This window comes from Kryptolebias marmoratus, linkage group LG19 (genome assembly GCF_001649575.2).
Source record: "Kryptolebias marmoratus isolate JLee-2015 linkage group LG19, ASM164957v2, whole genome shotgun sequence".
In the NCBI taxonomy this organism is placed as follows: Eukaryota; Metazoa; Chordata; class Actinopteri; order Cyprinodontiformes; family Rivulidae; genus Kryptolebias; species Kryptolebias marmoratus.
This window is the reverse complement of record NC_051448.1, coordinates 13,014,458-13,028,410: the sequence shown is the minus strand read 5'-3', so window position 1 is coordinate 13,028,410 and position 13,953 is coordinate 13,014,458. Positions and strand designations below refer to the sequence as shown.

Below are 13,953 nucleotides of genomic sequence, written 5' to 3'. Positions count from 1 at the left end.
TACCCAAAGCCCCATAGGGACCTGTATCTGTGGAACAAAGAATTACCAAGAGCCATTTTGTAAAATATAATTTTTTTTTTTTTCATTTTCTTTTAATATGGGGCTTTAAGTTTTACATTAGAATGTTTTTTGTCCTGAACCATGCAACATTCAAATGGCACTAAGTTATTGACATCAGATTTGTTGGGTAAGGAAACTAGTTTAAAAGGAAAAAAAATAAAAATAAAAATTGCAATTTGAGTGAGGCATGTTTAGAAAGAAAGGGAAAAAAAAATTGTAAAATGTTGTTAGCAGAGGGTTCTTTTATAGGAAAAGCTGATGATTGTAATTATTGGACAAAATGTTAATGCGGCCCTAGAGGGAAGAGGCACCAATAACTAGAACCACGCTCTGAGAGCAGAGTTAGGGAGTGTTGTTGCAATCCTAAAAAAAATAAAAAGAAAAAAGAAAGAAAAAAAAAACACAAACTGCCTTCCTGTTCATACAGTTGCACACAAACCCTCAGTATGTATGACACCCTCACTGCACTTTGAGTGGTCTTTCTGCTCTCTTGCACATACAACAGTGGCATAAAATCCATGAAGTTTCTAGGCTTATGGCTGCCACGCTCGCCATTCTGATGGCTTAAAAGGTTGCATCGGTAAAGACTTAAAACCTAACAGGAGATTGCTTAAGGAATTGAGTCCTCACTATGCCTCTATGCACCCAAAGGGAGCGACTGACCCAGGCATTATAAAACTCAGCATTGTAAGGCACAGCAGCCTCGTCTCGAGGGTACTACTCTTGGAACTTAGAGAGAATTCAGCATCAACAACCCCTTTGCTCTCCAGCCAAGTTACTCACTGGTCTTTGCACCATTCAAAGCTTTCTTCCTCCCTTTTTCAGGGTATGTAATGGCAATTTGCTACAGACTGATATACAGTAAAATGTTAAAAAACAGTGCTTTTCTGTCTGTTTTTATTGAACTTTTTTGTTACTTTAATTTTTTTTTTGTTTTTGTTCACATTATATCATTTTTTTTTTTTTTTGGTTGATCTTTATCCCTGTATGATCATATTAAAATATAACCAGACATTCGGAGTCCTCCTTTTCTTTTTCTTTTTTTTTTAATCCCTCTTATATGTGTTTTTAAATGTATGTTTTCGTTTGTGTTCAGCTGCAGTTTATCTAACAACACTATCGTTAAGCGAATATGCACATTAGCGCCCGTGCCGGCAGGAGTGGGAGGAATCTTTAGTGTGTTACGTAGATTTAAATCAGGTTCTAACAATCCACCCCTAGCCTTTAAAAAGGGATTCCCTTTTTCGTGACGAATCGCTCGCATCTCTGCGTAATTAATCCCAATCCCTTGGTGTGCCGTCGTAGGTGGGCAGTCGCTACTTTTCAAAAAAAAAAAACAAATCACAAGACCGCTGTTGTGTTTTCATGTAGGTTATGTATGTCATGGTGTGATATGCATACTCTGTTTAAACTGCTCGACTCCTGGACCACAGGACGGACTCCTCTGATGCCACACACACCGTTTCAAAAGACTTGAGGGGGAAAAAAAAATTAAAATGTGCACACTTAAGAGCCTGGAAAAACATTTCAGTAAAACCCATCACTCACCTGCTGGTGGCAAAAATGCTGTGTCTGTATGCAACCTGGTGTTTTCTCTGTTCTTCTGTCTTGAGTTTACCAAGGGAGTCGTTTCTGATTTAACTCTTGTCTTATTTCTTTGGGGTGATGGTCTGGTGGGGGTCTGGTCGGGTCGGGTCGGGTCGGATCGGGTGGGACATAAGGGCTTACTGTAGCTTCTCTAAGTTCCTTCGGGCTTTGGGGGTGGGAAGGGAAGATGTGTCAGTTTGCGTTCAATGTCTTATTTGAGAAAAAAAATATAATAAAAATGGAAAAAAAAGTGATTGTAATGTTTTGTATTGTTGTGTAGGAAAAGTGTTATGTATGCATATTTTCAATAAAGAATTCAGGGTTTTGAGAAAAAAAAAATAAGAAAAAGACCCATGGGAGTTTGATGGTGCGAGGTCAGAAATTTGTTCACCCATCGGATATCCAGAAAACCTAACTTCTCACCCCCCCTCACCCCCCAACTCTGCAGCTTCTGCTGTCTTGGCAAAGCATGAGTCAAGGTGTCCAATGGGAAAAATCTGGGTTGATATTTTTTGTTAAAAAAAAGTCTTTGTATTTAGTGATTTATCTCTAAATGTCTTGAAAGTGATGTCCAGGGCCGTTTCACCCGAGAGCAGGCGTGAAACAAGAAGATCAATTGCCAATAAAGTCCATTTATTTTTAAGTAAGGCTTGTTTATGGTTGTCAGAAAGTTATTTTGACATTTAGTTTGCGACTTTGGGGGAAGTGAAAGTGATAAATGTCATGTTTAGTGTCAAAGTAGAAAGTATTTTTACATCCTTCACAGAACTATTAAAAATTACTCAATATGTATTGTAGTAGCTTGTTTTTGTAGGGGGGAATTATGACAAAGCAACAAAAAAAATGGGTTGAATTTTATGAATGCATTACTTGTTATGTAACAAAAAATATATATTTAGTCATGAATTTATTGTAATATTCGAGGCCTTTAGCTCTTCAGAAAATCTCATTGCTCCACCTGTCTGTCTGAAGATGGCCTCAAAATGAAAATGTTCAAATTAGGATGCTTTTAGTATGAAATAATTCAGACAGAAATTAAAATTTGGTGTCGGACTGCTCAGTTTTATAAGTAAAACAGTGTTGTTCCCTGAATAAATACAGTACCAAAGTAAAACAAACCTGTTCGACACTGAAGCTCAGACAAATATATATCCCAACATACACTTAAAAAATTATATAAATAAGTGTATTTGTGTTGGAAAATGTGGAAAGAAATTAAATTTAGATAAATGTAAATAAAGATTTAAAAGGGACATTTAGGCAGCTTCAACCATGTAAAAACTTTAAGCAACATAATCCTTCCAGTCAGTTGCTTGGATTAAAACAATGACAACTTTTTTGTATAATCTGTGTTCTGAAAGACTGTTTAAGATGCTTAGAGTGACTATTTTAAAGTGTTACATTCCTTTACCTAAGATAAACATGATCTTAATGTAGAAAAATCAACTAAAAACAAGAATATAGCCTGAAAGTCAAAATGGTGTTTCATGACCCCACTTAATAAAGTGAATAAAAACAGTAAATATAAAATAATAAAAATAATATTATGCTTGTTTAGACTGTTTATATTGCCATTATGCTCTTGTTAAACAGGGTTATTTGCAAAATTTGTATATTTAAACTATTGGTAGATGGGGTCAAAAGCTTTCGTCACTGTCACTTTAAAGAAAGTTGTGTTTTTTTCATTTCACTCTGAAATTCTGACTTCTGAGAACAAAGGGAATGTCCTATCAAGTAGACGGGACAAAGAGTTGTCATAGATTGTCACAGTTGAAAAGGGACAACAAATGAGACATCAGTTGAACAAGTTTGAGAAATCAGATTAAATTTGTACATCCTATTTATCACATGACTTGTTCATTAATGTCAAGTTTATTTTTTTAGTGCTTTTCTACTGCTGCTTACATTAAAATTATCTAATTTTTTTTAAATTTAAGCTTAGATTGTATTTTTGTTTTTATTTCATCTAATCTCAAAACACTTGTACATTACATATCTTATTCATATAGCTTTTGTATAACTTTAAAATTATGCTAATGTTGTATACTGTATTGTATGTTACTACTGTAATAATGTAATATAGCATAAATATAGATTTTGCAGGTGGGTTGAGCCCCCACCGTTTACAGATCCTAGCATCGCCTCTGCACGGGTTTGTTTTGCTAATATTTGAAAGAGGCGGGGCACCTGTTCTGACGTCACTAAGCCCCGCCCCACCTGCCTCCACAGTCTCGTCGTTTCTCAGAGGATGGAACAGTCAGAGCGCCGCTGAGTGGGGTCAACGACTGGCTGCCGAAGCGGGTTCCCAGGGCAGTCATGGCGGCGCCGTTAGCCCACTTCGACGAGGACTGGCAGGACTTCAACGAGTTCAAGCCGTCCTCGGAGTCGGCCGAGCAGCTCGACCAGCTGAACTCGAACGTGGGCGACCCGTCGGGCCTAGACGATCTGTCCGACCTGGACAACAGCTTCTCCGGGGAGATCTGCAGCTTCAAGTCGATGGAGGACCTGGTCCACGACTTTGACGAGAAGCTGAGCGTGTGTTTCCGAAACTACAACACCACGACAGAAAACATAGCTCCCGTCAAACCCATCACGGAGGACAACTTCTTGAAAGACGACGAGTGAGTTTTGCTTTAAATTGCCCATTTTGTTTTAAAATAACTTTTAATCTGTCGGCTAGCTAGCCGCTTTAGCCTCCAAGCTAACCCCCAGTCACTGAGGGAATCTCAGTTATCTTACGACTATATTATAACAAAGCTCCTTTAAACCTGGACAAATTACAGTTTTTTACAAATATAATATGTCAGCAAAGCTAATTTAACAATATAGTTTTATTTTCTAGCTTGAGTCTAGGATTTAACTTCAGCTAAAATTTCTTTTTTTAGTATTATGAACTCGAATGTAAGGAAAACAAGTCAGAGAGTCATAGTTTCTGCCCAGCAGACTCAGTGTGACACATTTGACTTATAGATTTCCCTGTGTGCATCTGTTCTTGCTGTTGTTTTCTCAGCAGTTGTTTGTGTCTCACTGGTGCCCAAATGTCACAGCTCCACATTCACATGGTGTTTCTGCACAGCAGGCGGGCACATTTATCCCACAGAGGGCATAAATGTCACTTTTACAGCAGCATGAATCATCCTTCTGCCCTTTGCATCTCATACACACAGGCTGTTTGATCTGACCACAGGATGTGAGCAGGTCGAACACATTTATTCACCCAACACGACAACTTTATTGGAGTTTGAGGTAAAAGGGTTTCAGTATGAGCACGATAATACAGGATGCCAGTTTTAGATTGTACATATTTAGTTTTTACAACCTAATGCACACCCATAACAAATATGCAAAGTCACAGTTTGTTTAAGCTTCTTTGTAAGATTTAATTTGGTATTAAATAATAAATATGCCTACTTTATATGTCAAATTATTGTCCACAAGTTATAAAAAGAAATGGCAATCCTGCTTGAACTTCAGATGCATTTATATTCAGTTTTTGTTTAGCTATGTAGACCAATAGCTGCGATGGAAATTAATTGTACTCATGATCTTAATTTATATTTTTTAATATGTTTTTACAGAAAGTCATGATTTCTTGTTGCATGTTAACTCACTAAAATAGTCCCAAGTTTGTCATTATCTGTTTAAAGACAAAACTATATTTTTATCAGTAGTATGTGAGCACAATGTTATCTGAATTGATTGTTTATTATATACGTATATATTTTAGTTCTTGGTGCATTATCCTAAGGTCCTTAAATGGCTCATATTGCAGAACTAACAGTTTTGTTTTTATATGAAATATCTAAAATTGGCATACCTTCCATATTTTTTTTTCACTTCCAAATAAAACAGTTTTAAAAATAAAATTATTACTTTGTGATACTTTTGATATTACTGGCCTTTTTTCACAAGATGTGGTTGTGAGGGAAGGTCAGTCTTTAAAGCCACTGATATTCAGTGTTTTTAATTTGAACTTTTATGTTTCAAACACAATTTTTGCTTCATTAAATGACTCTTTGGGGGTTAATGTAACTCAAACTTGACAATTTCTTTTATTGTTTTTAGTTGCATTAGAAAACAGCGAATATTCCTCGCCTTTGTTTACAGCTTCAGTTCTGGAAATTCTCCCGTTAGAGTTCAGAATATCTCAGCACGGCTCATTTTAATCTGATTTTAGCTCCAACTTTTGCTTTAACCCTCTCTGCCGCTCGATTTCCAACCCTAAATGCCTCTCGTCCTCGCAGCTTTTAGTCGTCGTTTCTTCTCAGCAGAAGAAGAAGAAGAACTGTCTCTGTCTCTGTTCACATCCAGGGATTATTTCCCCGACTCGATAGAGGCTGTCTGAAGTGAACTCGTCAGTGTTAGAATGTAAACAAACGACTCTTCATTATTGGCAACAAAAACCTGACTTTGCTGCTTTCGCTCATTCGTTACAAATTATGCTGTAGACTTTTGGTAGTGAATGATTCGTATTTAGTGCTTATTTTTTATCACAGATGATACACATACACAAAAAAATTCAAATCAAAAATCTCGGAATAATCCGCCATTATGGCTTTGAGCTGCTTCCACTCTGGGAGCTTTCTTTAACGAAGCTGCCATTGCAGAACCAAAGAGGCGCTGAGCGGCGCTGACCTGCAGCGCTACACATATAATGCGTGTCTGACATCTTCCATTTTAAATCCTGCGGCCGGCTTGTTGCACGGACCATCTGTCATCAGTGCATCGCTACCTCGAGCTGCGGAGCCGTCGTAGTTTATCATATATCAACTGTTGCAGGGCCGTCCTACCTTCCCCTGCTGGTCGAAGAAGTGGGTTGACTTCAGCAAATCTCATAAATCCATATTGTATTCACAGTGGAACATAGTAACGATGTCATTGGAAAGGGTTAGGATGATGACCTTTTTGTTTAGTAATTTCATTCTGAAATTATTCCACTGTTTAGGAGCAGTTCTTTGCTGACTGGTGAACCTCTGACCTCCTTTACTTCTGAGAGATGGAATGGAGGAGCATTTTGCAACAAATCAGGTTAATTTGCAGCGGGTCAGTAAGAGGACTGGGTATAAAAAGAGCATTTTAGAGAGGCTGAATCTTCCAGAAGTCAGGATGGGCAGAGGTTTAGCCTTGTGTGGCCCCTATCCTGTTTTTTGTTTTGATATATGTCGCCACCATAAAGATGAAAATTAATTTTTTTAAAGGTACAATTTCCTACTTTAAATATTTTATATGTTTACTATGTTTCCTTGTGAATAAAATACGGGTTTATGAGATTTGCAAAAACAACCCAAGAGCTGCATGCACTTAAAAAACAGCTGTGTGTGTGCGTCAAATGAGTTTCAGCAAAAGGAGAGTCGAGGGAAACGGTCTCAGTTAAAGACTGAGGGAATGCATTTCGATGAGATCGGTTTGCCCAGAAAGAACCGAAGGTTGTTGAGAGAAACACGGCAAGGAAAAAAGTGTGACATAATTGGACAGCAGCCCGCTGAAGCTCAAAGAGCTGCGCCAAACTCGGTGAGAGTCATTTCTGCATGGCTGCACTTTTTGCAGAACGTGCCCTGCTGCTTAACAAGTTCCTTTTTTCGCAACGTCACGACCGAGATAAACGGCGGCGTGACAGCAATGAAGTTCGTGCTTGTGCACTTTAGGCAGAGTCGGTTAAAACCGAGTCATGTCTGTGGGTTCTACGTGTCCCCTGTGTGTGCAATAACATCTGCGTAGACACATTCATTATCTTTTCTTTAAAATCCAAACACACTTTTTGGACACTTAGGCTGACGGCAGCTTTTGGCAGGCGTCCACGTGCCCCGAGATGCCGTCGGTGCTCAGAGCTGGGAAAAACCGTTTTCATGTCAGGCTTTGCCCTATTTAGAGCAACCCAACGACTCACCAAGCAGTGCGTGAACACTTGAGGGAGAACCACGCGTGCTCTATAAACACTCGTCTCTGTGTTTGTGTGTGACACATGGGTTCTCAGCACCCAGCCTTGAGCAGCCGGGGCCAAGATTACAAAAATAAAAGCCACTCTGTTCACTTTAAGTCCTCGACATTTGGACTGTTTTGCTAAAACGGCCCAACATGTCTAATTGTCGACGTTGTCAAATCTGTTAATGACATATGTTTTGGGAAACGAAAAATACGTTTCTGAGGGACTTTGTTGTGTTTAACAGACTCTGCGCCGCCGTCTGGCTCGTGCGTTTTGCTGCCAAGTTGCAAACAGCAGAACGTTGTAAACATGCGGCAGTCTGTTGGTATAACGTTCAACGGGGTTTACAAATCAGCCGAGATGAAGATCAGCGAACACACAAACTAGTCGGCTCCAGTCGGTCAGGGGGTACGGTTTACGCAGAATGCCTTCGCCTGATCGGGCTGCGTCACGTGTCTGAGGGAACGCGTTTGTGTGATGTAGCGGCAGGAACACGGTGAGGCGGTGGTCAGAGAACATTATCGCCACGTAATGCTGTGTCACGGTGGAAAGAGAAGGAAACTCGGTTTGGTCATACCAACAGATGAAAACTCCTCTTTCTTCTCTTTACTCATAATTTTGTTCTGTTTTTTCTTTTTTTCCATCATGTTCACCTCCAGGGTGTGGAACGCTCTGACTAACAACTATGGCAACGTGATGCCTGTGGACTGGAAGACTTCTTACACTCGCTCCCTGCATCTACCCGCCCTGAAACTCACTGAGCACGAGGTACCACCACAGACACCCACCACCATCACCATGTACATACAGCCTGCAATAATACCACACCACAAAACCAATAAAAATTGAATTACGTGATGTATTTCCTTTGACTTAAATGCAGAAATTCACTTATTACTGCTGCTGCTGCTTAGATAATATGACATAGCTCTAATATTTATAATCTAATCTAATCATTTCTAGTTATATGCTGTTTTAATTTGATGCACAGATCCACACAATGAGAGTGAGAGAACACGGGAGTGTGTTTTGACAGACGCTGTCTAAAGTTAAAGAATTTAAACACAAATACTTTTCGACAAAAAAACCCAGAAAAATGTCGTCTGACGTCTAACAAGTTTGTTACAGCTAACGTGTAAAATGTTTAACATTTTATAATGAAATTTCCTTTTTATTTCCTTTCAAATTAGCACAAAAACACGTCTACATTATCTCGATTAAACATCCAAGATATTTGAGCCTGAAGTGGTAAGTGTTGTCTCTCTCGTCTTCCTCAGGGACAGAATGTGGACGACCAGTCGTTGGACCTGTCCGACGACGACGAGGAGCTCAGGGAGCAGCTGGACATGCACTCGATCATCGTGTCCTGCATCAACGACGAGCCGCTCTTCACCGCCGAACAGGTAACCGATTCAAAGTCGGCGAGTCGCATCTCTTCGTGTAATCCTCCCAATAAACACCCTAAAATCAGAAGTTTCACCAAAATCACAGTGAAAACCTAGATGTCCGTTTCAACTCTTCAAATTCAGAGTTTGAACTGGTTAGTTTTAGTGTGAGAGTTAAGCATTAGGGAGCAAATTAATTTTATTTGTTTGGTTGTATCTGCACAAATTTCTGGAGGAATCAATAAAAACTTGGTTATATTATTTGTCTGCTTAAACATTCAGGTGTTTTCTGGTTATAATTTGAAATAGATTAGGTTGTTTGTATAAATATTTTGTTCTAAAATAGCTTAAAGCTTCATTATTTTCTGTTTAATGTGAGGCTTAAATCGAACGGAAACAAACTGAGCTTTGTTAAGAAATCTACACTGACTTTAACCCCAGATATAGGAACCAGTATCTTAATAAAATCCAGAAAAAAACTTTCTTTCTGTCCATAAACATCCATGTTTTTGTGCACGCCTGCTTCTCAGGTTATTGAGGAAATAGAAGAGATGATGCAGGAGTCCCCCGACCCCGACGACGACGAGAGTCCCTCGCAGTCCGACTTGTCCATGCTGTCTCAGGACCTGGGCGCCTTGAAGCGCTCCGGCTCCAACACAAGCTGCGAGGAACGTGAGTGTCGCTGCGTGCACGTGCGCGCGCCCGAACACACAGCAGCGGAAACGTTCTCATCTCCGCTCCTGAAAGCGTGCCGCAACGTGCTCGTGGGAAATTTCAGTTATGTAAAATAAGGAGATGACGTATAGCGGGGCGCGCTGTCCAGCACGAGACGCACGTGATCAGGCTCTTACATAATCTGTCACAAATAGTAAATGTGTTGTCCCGAACGTTATGTAATCAACTTGATATAATTGGCTTAACAAAATGTCTAAAGTTAGAGCGGTGTGTTTTAACAAATATTTTGTGACATTTAGTGAACGTTGTTAGCCCGATGAACGGAGCAGAAGATTTGTCCTCCTTTATATTTCCTCATCCGGTGCTCAGGTCTGCGCCAGCTGTCCGTGTCGGAGCTCAACCAGACTCTGGAGGAAGTGGAGGCGGCCATCCGCTGCTACAGCGAGGAGCTGATCAAGGCTCTGGCTCTGAGGGACGAACTGGACTTTGAAAAGGAGGTGAGACGCTCTGAGGTGTTCAGAGCGTGTGAAACAGCCACTCGCATGCTGATAGGCTTCTGTCGCGCAGAGAGAGGTTGGCACATAACCAGCAGCTTTCTTTTTACGTTGTCATTTAGCTTCAGCGAGTTAAGACAGAATCCAAAAATAGAATTCCTCTAATATGTGTCCAAATAACTAAGAATGTCCTATTTTTATTCGGGATATTCACACTAAATACTGATACCCAGAGAAAAATACTCAGTACTACACAGAAAAAAACATGACAGCCATCATGCTGCTTCTTTTAATAAACATGCCTTTAGGCTAGCTGCTGTAATGTAATTTGGTTGAAAATTATGCAAATTATATGAATGTTCTGTGCAAAGATCTTACGTTTGTAACCTTGGCTGCAACTACCAAACAAGCAAGTGAAGTGCTGCCCTGTGAGGAATCGCTTTTATTTAACATTTATCCGTTTTGTATTTGCATTTAAAAGCCAGTAAGTATGAATGTTGTTACATGTTGAAACATCAGTGTCACACATAAGATGTTGTCTCTAAGAGTCAGATAGTTTGTTTACTTCAGCTTCATTTTACAAACAATTAAATGTGACTCACGATCGTATCTCAGATTTTCCGTCACAGCGTGGGTGAATTATTTTGCTGACTGAAAAGACAGCCAACTTTCAGGTCAACTTTCTGCCGGCGGCTCTGCGCTCCTTTAAAAGCCTCCACAGATCAGACGTTTTTTTGTCGACCCGCAGGTGAAGAACGGCTTCATCTCGCTGCTGATCGACGTGCAGAACAAACAGAAGGAGCACCGCGAGCTGCTGCGGAAGAAGAAGAAGATCCGAAGCACGGCGGCGACGGGGCCCAACGGCCAGAGGACAGCCAGCACCCACGTGCCGGGCACGGTGAGCCGAACGCACGATTCTGTCGATGAATGCGGGTTTACCCCACTGAACGCCAGTGCTCTGGTAGTCACTTTCAGGGTTTTTTTCCTTCTTTCTTCGTCAATCTTTCTTGTTTTCCTCCTTCCTTTCACTCCTTGTAGCTCCTCACTCTGGAGGGACTCTCCAATGTCATTCAAAATGGCCTCCGTCAAACTTTTGGCTACACAGGAGGGGACAAACAGGTGGCCCTGCTCTTTCTTCGCACCGCAGATGTGTTTCTCTTTCTGTCTGGCGGCATGCTCCTTTTCTTTTTTCTTTTTGCACAAATTTCCTCCTGGTGTCAAAACTTCCTCCATCCTTTTCTTCGATAACATCTTTTCTGTTTTATTTCTCAGTCACATGTCAGTTTAAGTTTGCAGCGTTTCCTGTCGCCATCTTGTTTCTCCTTTGTTTTAAGGCCTGTTGCTTTTTTTAATTTCACATCAGTAAAAATTGGTTCTGATCAGCAGACAATCATCCTCTCAGTGTTCGTTGGAACTCCCCAAGACCCCGACAGGCAGCATGTTTTATAACCCCATCACACTGATGACCTTTTATTTAAAGTTTTGTTCCAGAATTACATCAGAAGTGAGGTAAGCAATCAAAGAGTTAAAGTATTTTCTCTTTCTTTTCCAGTACTTGACCACAGTAATCCCTTATGAGAAGAAATTGGGCTCCCCGTCTGTAGAAGACCTCCAAATCCTGACAAAGAGTGAGTCTGACGTATAATATTGTGCCGTTTGTTGGAAACACTTTCCGTGCTGTGAAATCACATCCAGCTTCTCTCGCCGCACCAGTCCTCCACGCCATGAGGGACGACAGCGAGAAGGTACCCGCCCTCCTAACAGACTACATCCTCAAAGGTAAGACACTCAAGCTTTTTCTGACCGCTCCTACTCCAGGCTCGCTCCCTGCCGGCTCACCCAAAAAAACTACAAACGCCTTTAAATGGCTTCTAACCGCGCTCAGATGATTGGAAATAAAGGATTATATAATCCAAGGTTCAAACCTGATGCTACTACTCAGCAGCCACAAAACCCAGAGACTAATTTTCATGTAAAGTACCGCTAATAAAAAAGTCGATTTTATACTAACCTGCTGCTCTGTTTAGATAGTTGTATGGATTTTAATCAACCAGACTTGATTAAGCACTTTTCATGCAACAGAACGTAACTCAAATCACTTTACGGCAGATAAAAATAAGAAAAACAAACCAGGACTACTGGGCAAAATAAGAGAAAACGGTGAAGAATTGTGTAATTAAACAACAATGGTTCTAATATAAAATACCAGAGGGACTGAGGAAACAGCAGAAATTGATATTAGGATGTAAAAATGTGGAATAAACAAACTTTACATTAAAAGTCTTGAATTTGAGAAATTACACTAAGATAAATGGAAGTAAAAGGAAATTAAAACCTACATTTCCTTTCAGAAAAGTCTTGAATGTTGTGTTCAGATAAGTATCGTGAGCAGAACTGGAAGTATGATAAAAGCAGTCAGAGAAAATAAACCTGACACTTCCTCAGAGACTCGTGAACAAATAATAAATACTAAATTAAACCGAGGTTTGTTTTAAAAACATCAACGCTCTCAGGAAGGCTGCTCCTCACTCTGGGTTCTAGTTCCAACTTTGGGAAAAGTTCATAAAACTTGATCCACAGAACCTGAGGGTTAAAACCAAAGTCTGGTAAAAAGGTTTGACTCAAACAATAAATAACAATATTAAAAAAAAGAACTTTCTAATGTCTTCTGAAACACACAGGTCTGCATTGTGGAGACTTTAAAAGAAACGCGACGTGAGCTCTCTTTCTGCTCTCGGTCCAGTGGTTTGCTGGGAGTCATTCAGAGGGATTCAAAATGAAAATGTTCAAATTTTCTCCCAGTTTTGCACCTCTAAGTCACAGCCCAGAGAGAAACAACTTCTCTTTTATCCCTTAAATAAATATTGTTACAAATAGTCATGATTTCTTATCAGTACGATTCAAGAAATGTAAAATGATCTGAGAAAAAGCCTTTTTGAAAGTTGTTGATTTAACTCTAAACCTGTGTAATTTGTGTGTTTTTCCCAAACGATCCTCTTTAAATGTTCTGTGAATATTCCTTTATTTCACAGGACCGAAGCTTTAGCCGAATTGAAGTGAAAACTAATTGAAGATATGACTTTTAAAAGGTGGAACAATCTTTGTCAGAGTCGACGCACATTAACGCTTCGTGATTTGAGTAAATTAGACGATTAGAACATCTGTTGGAAAATGTTTGCTTTGATTGCGTCAGGCTCACTCGCCGTCTCCGTGTCAGTGTAACGAGGGAGCACAAAGTTCGCGGTCTGTGTTTGTGAGTGAAGTTGATGGCGAACAAACGAGCTCCGTGTTGACATGTCCCTTCCTTGTCCTCTTCCACCTGTGCTGCTCTGTCCTCTGGGTAGCTCTGGTATGAAAGCAGTGGACCCTGAGGTTTGTGAGGCCAACGCGGCTCGTCCATGTTCAGGCTTCTTAGCAACTCAAACGCCTCCTCTTCCTCTCCGCCTCCACACCTTTTCCTCCTCTAACCCCCGAACCCAGCTGCCCTTTCTTCGCTCCTTGTCCCGTGCGGAGCTAGTAGCTGCACTCTGACCTCCCCCCCCCCCGCTCATGCTTGTAGCTAGCCGTACTCCGAGCTCGCCGCAGCAGCTCCTTGCACCCCGTTGACTCCAGTTTCCTCTCCTGGCGTCGCACATCTCTCCCCGTCGTCGCCGCAGTCCCATCGTTCACAGCCCCCCCTCCTCCTCCTCCGCGAGCACGCAGACAGCGTTCGTCACCAGCTGCTGTTGTCTTCTCTCCACAGTTCTGTGTCCCACGTAAACCCCAGCGAGGAGCGAGGAGGCGTGTTTGTCCTGAGCCATCTAGTCCACCAGCAGAGAGGAGGCGGGGG

General features: G+C 40.8%; 1 protein-coding gene across 4 annotated transcripts; it reads left to right on the top strand.

Moving 5' to 3' along the window:
* Positions 1–3,878: 3,878 nt before the first annotated feature.
* On the top strand, positions 3,879–13,953 carry si:ch211-57i17.1 (uncharacterized protein LOC565010 homolog). 4 transcript variants are annotated; one of them, XM_017435965.3, is made up of 11 exons: positions 3,879–4,268; positions 8,230–8,338; positions 8,848–8,973; positions 9,486–9,627; positions 10,000–10,127; positions 10,873–11,022; positions 11,163–11,243; positions 11,677–11,752; positions 11,838–11,903; positions 13,469–13,496; positions 13,867–13,947. In XM_017435965.3, the coding sequence occupies exons 1-10, from the start codon at positions 3,964–3,966 to the stop codon at positions 13,477–13,479; spliced, it is 1,194 nt and encodes a 397-aa protein (XP_017291454.1). In that variant the 5' UTR covers positions 3,879–3,963; the 3' UTR covers positions 13,480–13,496; positions 13,867–13,947. The 4 variants fall into 4 exon arrangements, with proteins under 4 accessions (XP_017291454.1, XP_017291452.1, XP_017291453.1 ...); XM_017435963.3 differs by lacking the exon at positions 13,469–13,496 and having other exon boundaries at positions 13,867–13,953; XM_017435964.3 differs by lacking the exon at positions 13,867–13,947 and having other exon boundaries at positions 13,469–13,669.

Excerpts from the sequence above, each read along its gene's own strand:
- si:ch211-57i17.1 (XM_017435963.3), top strand. The coding sequence starts at position 3,964 with ATGGCGGCGCCGTTAGCCCACTTCGACGAGGACTGGCAGGACTTCAAC. Across the intron at positions 9,628-9,999 it reads CAACACAAGCTGCGAGGAAC|GTCTGCGCCAGCTGTCCGTG; the intron begins GTGAGTGTCGCT and ends TCCGGTGCTCAG. Across the intron at positions 11,753-11,837 it reads CCTCCAAATCCTGACAAAGA|TCCTCCACGCCATGAGGGAC; the intron begins GTGAGTCTGACG and ends TCGCCGCACCAG.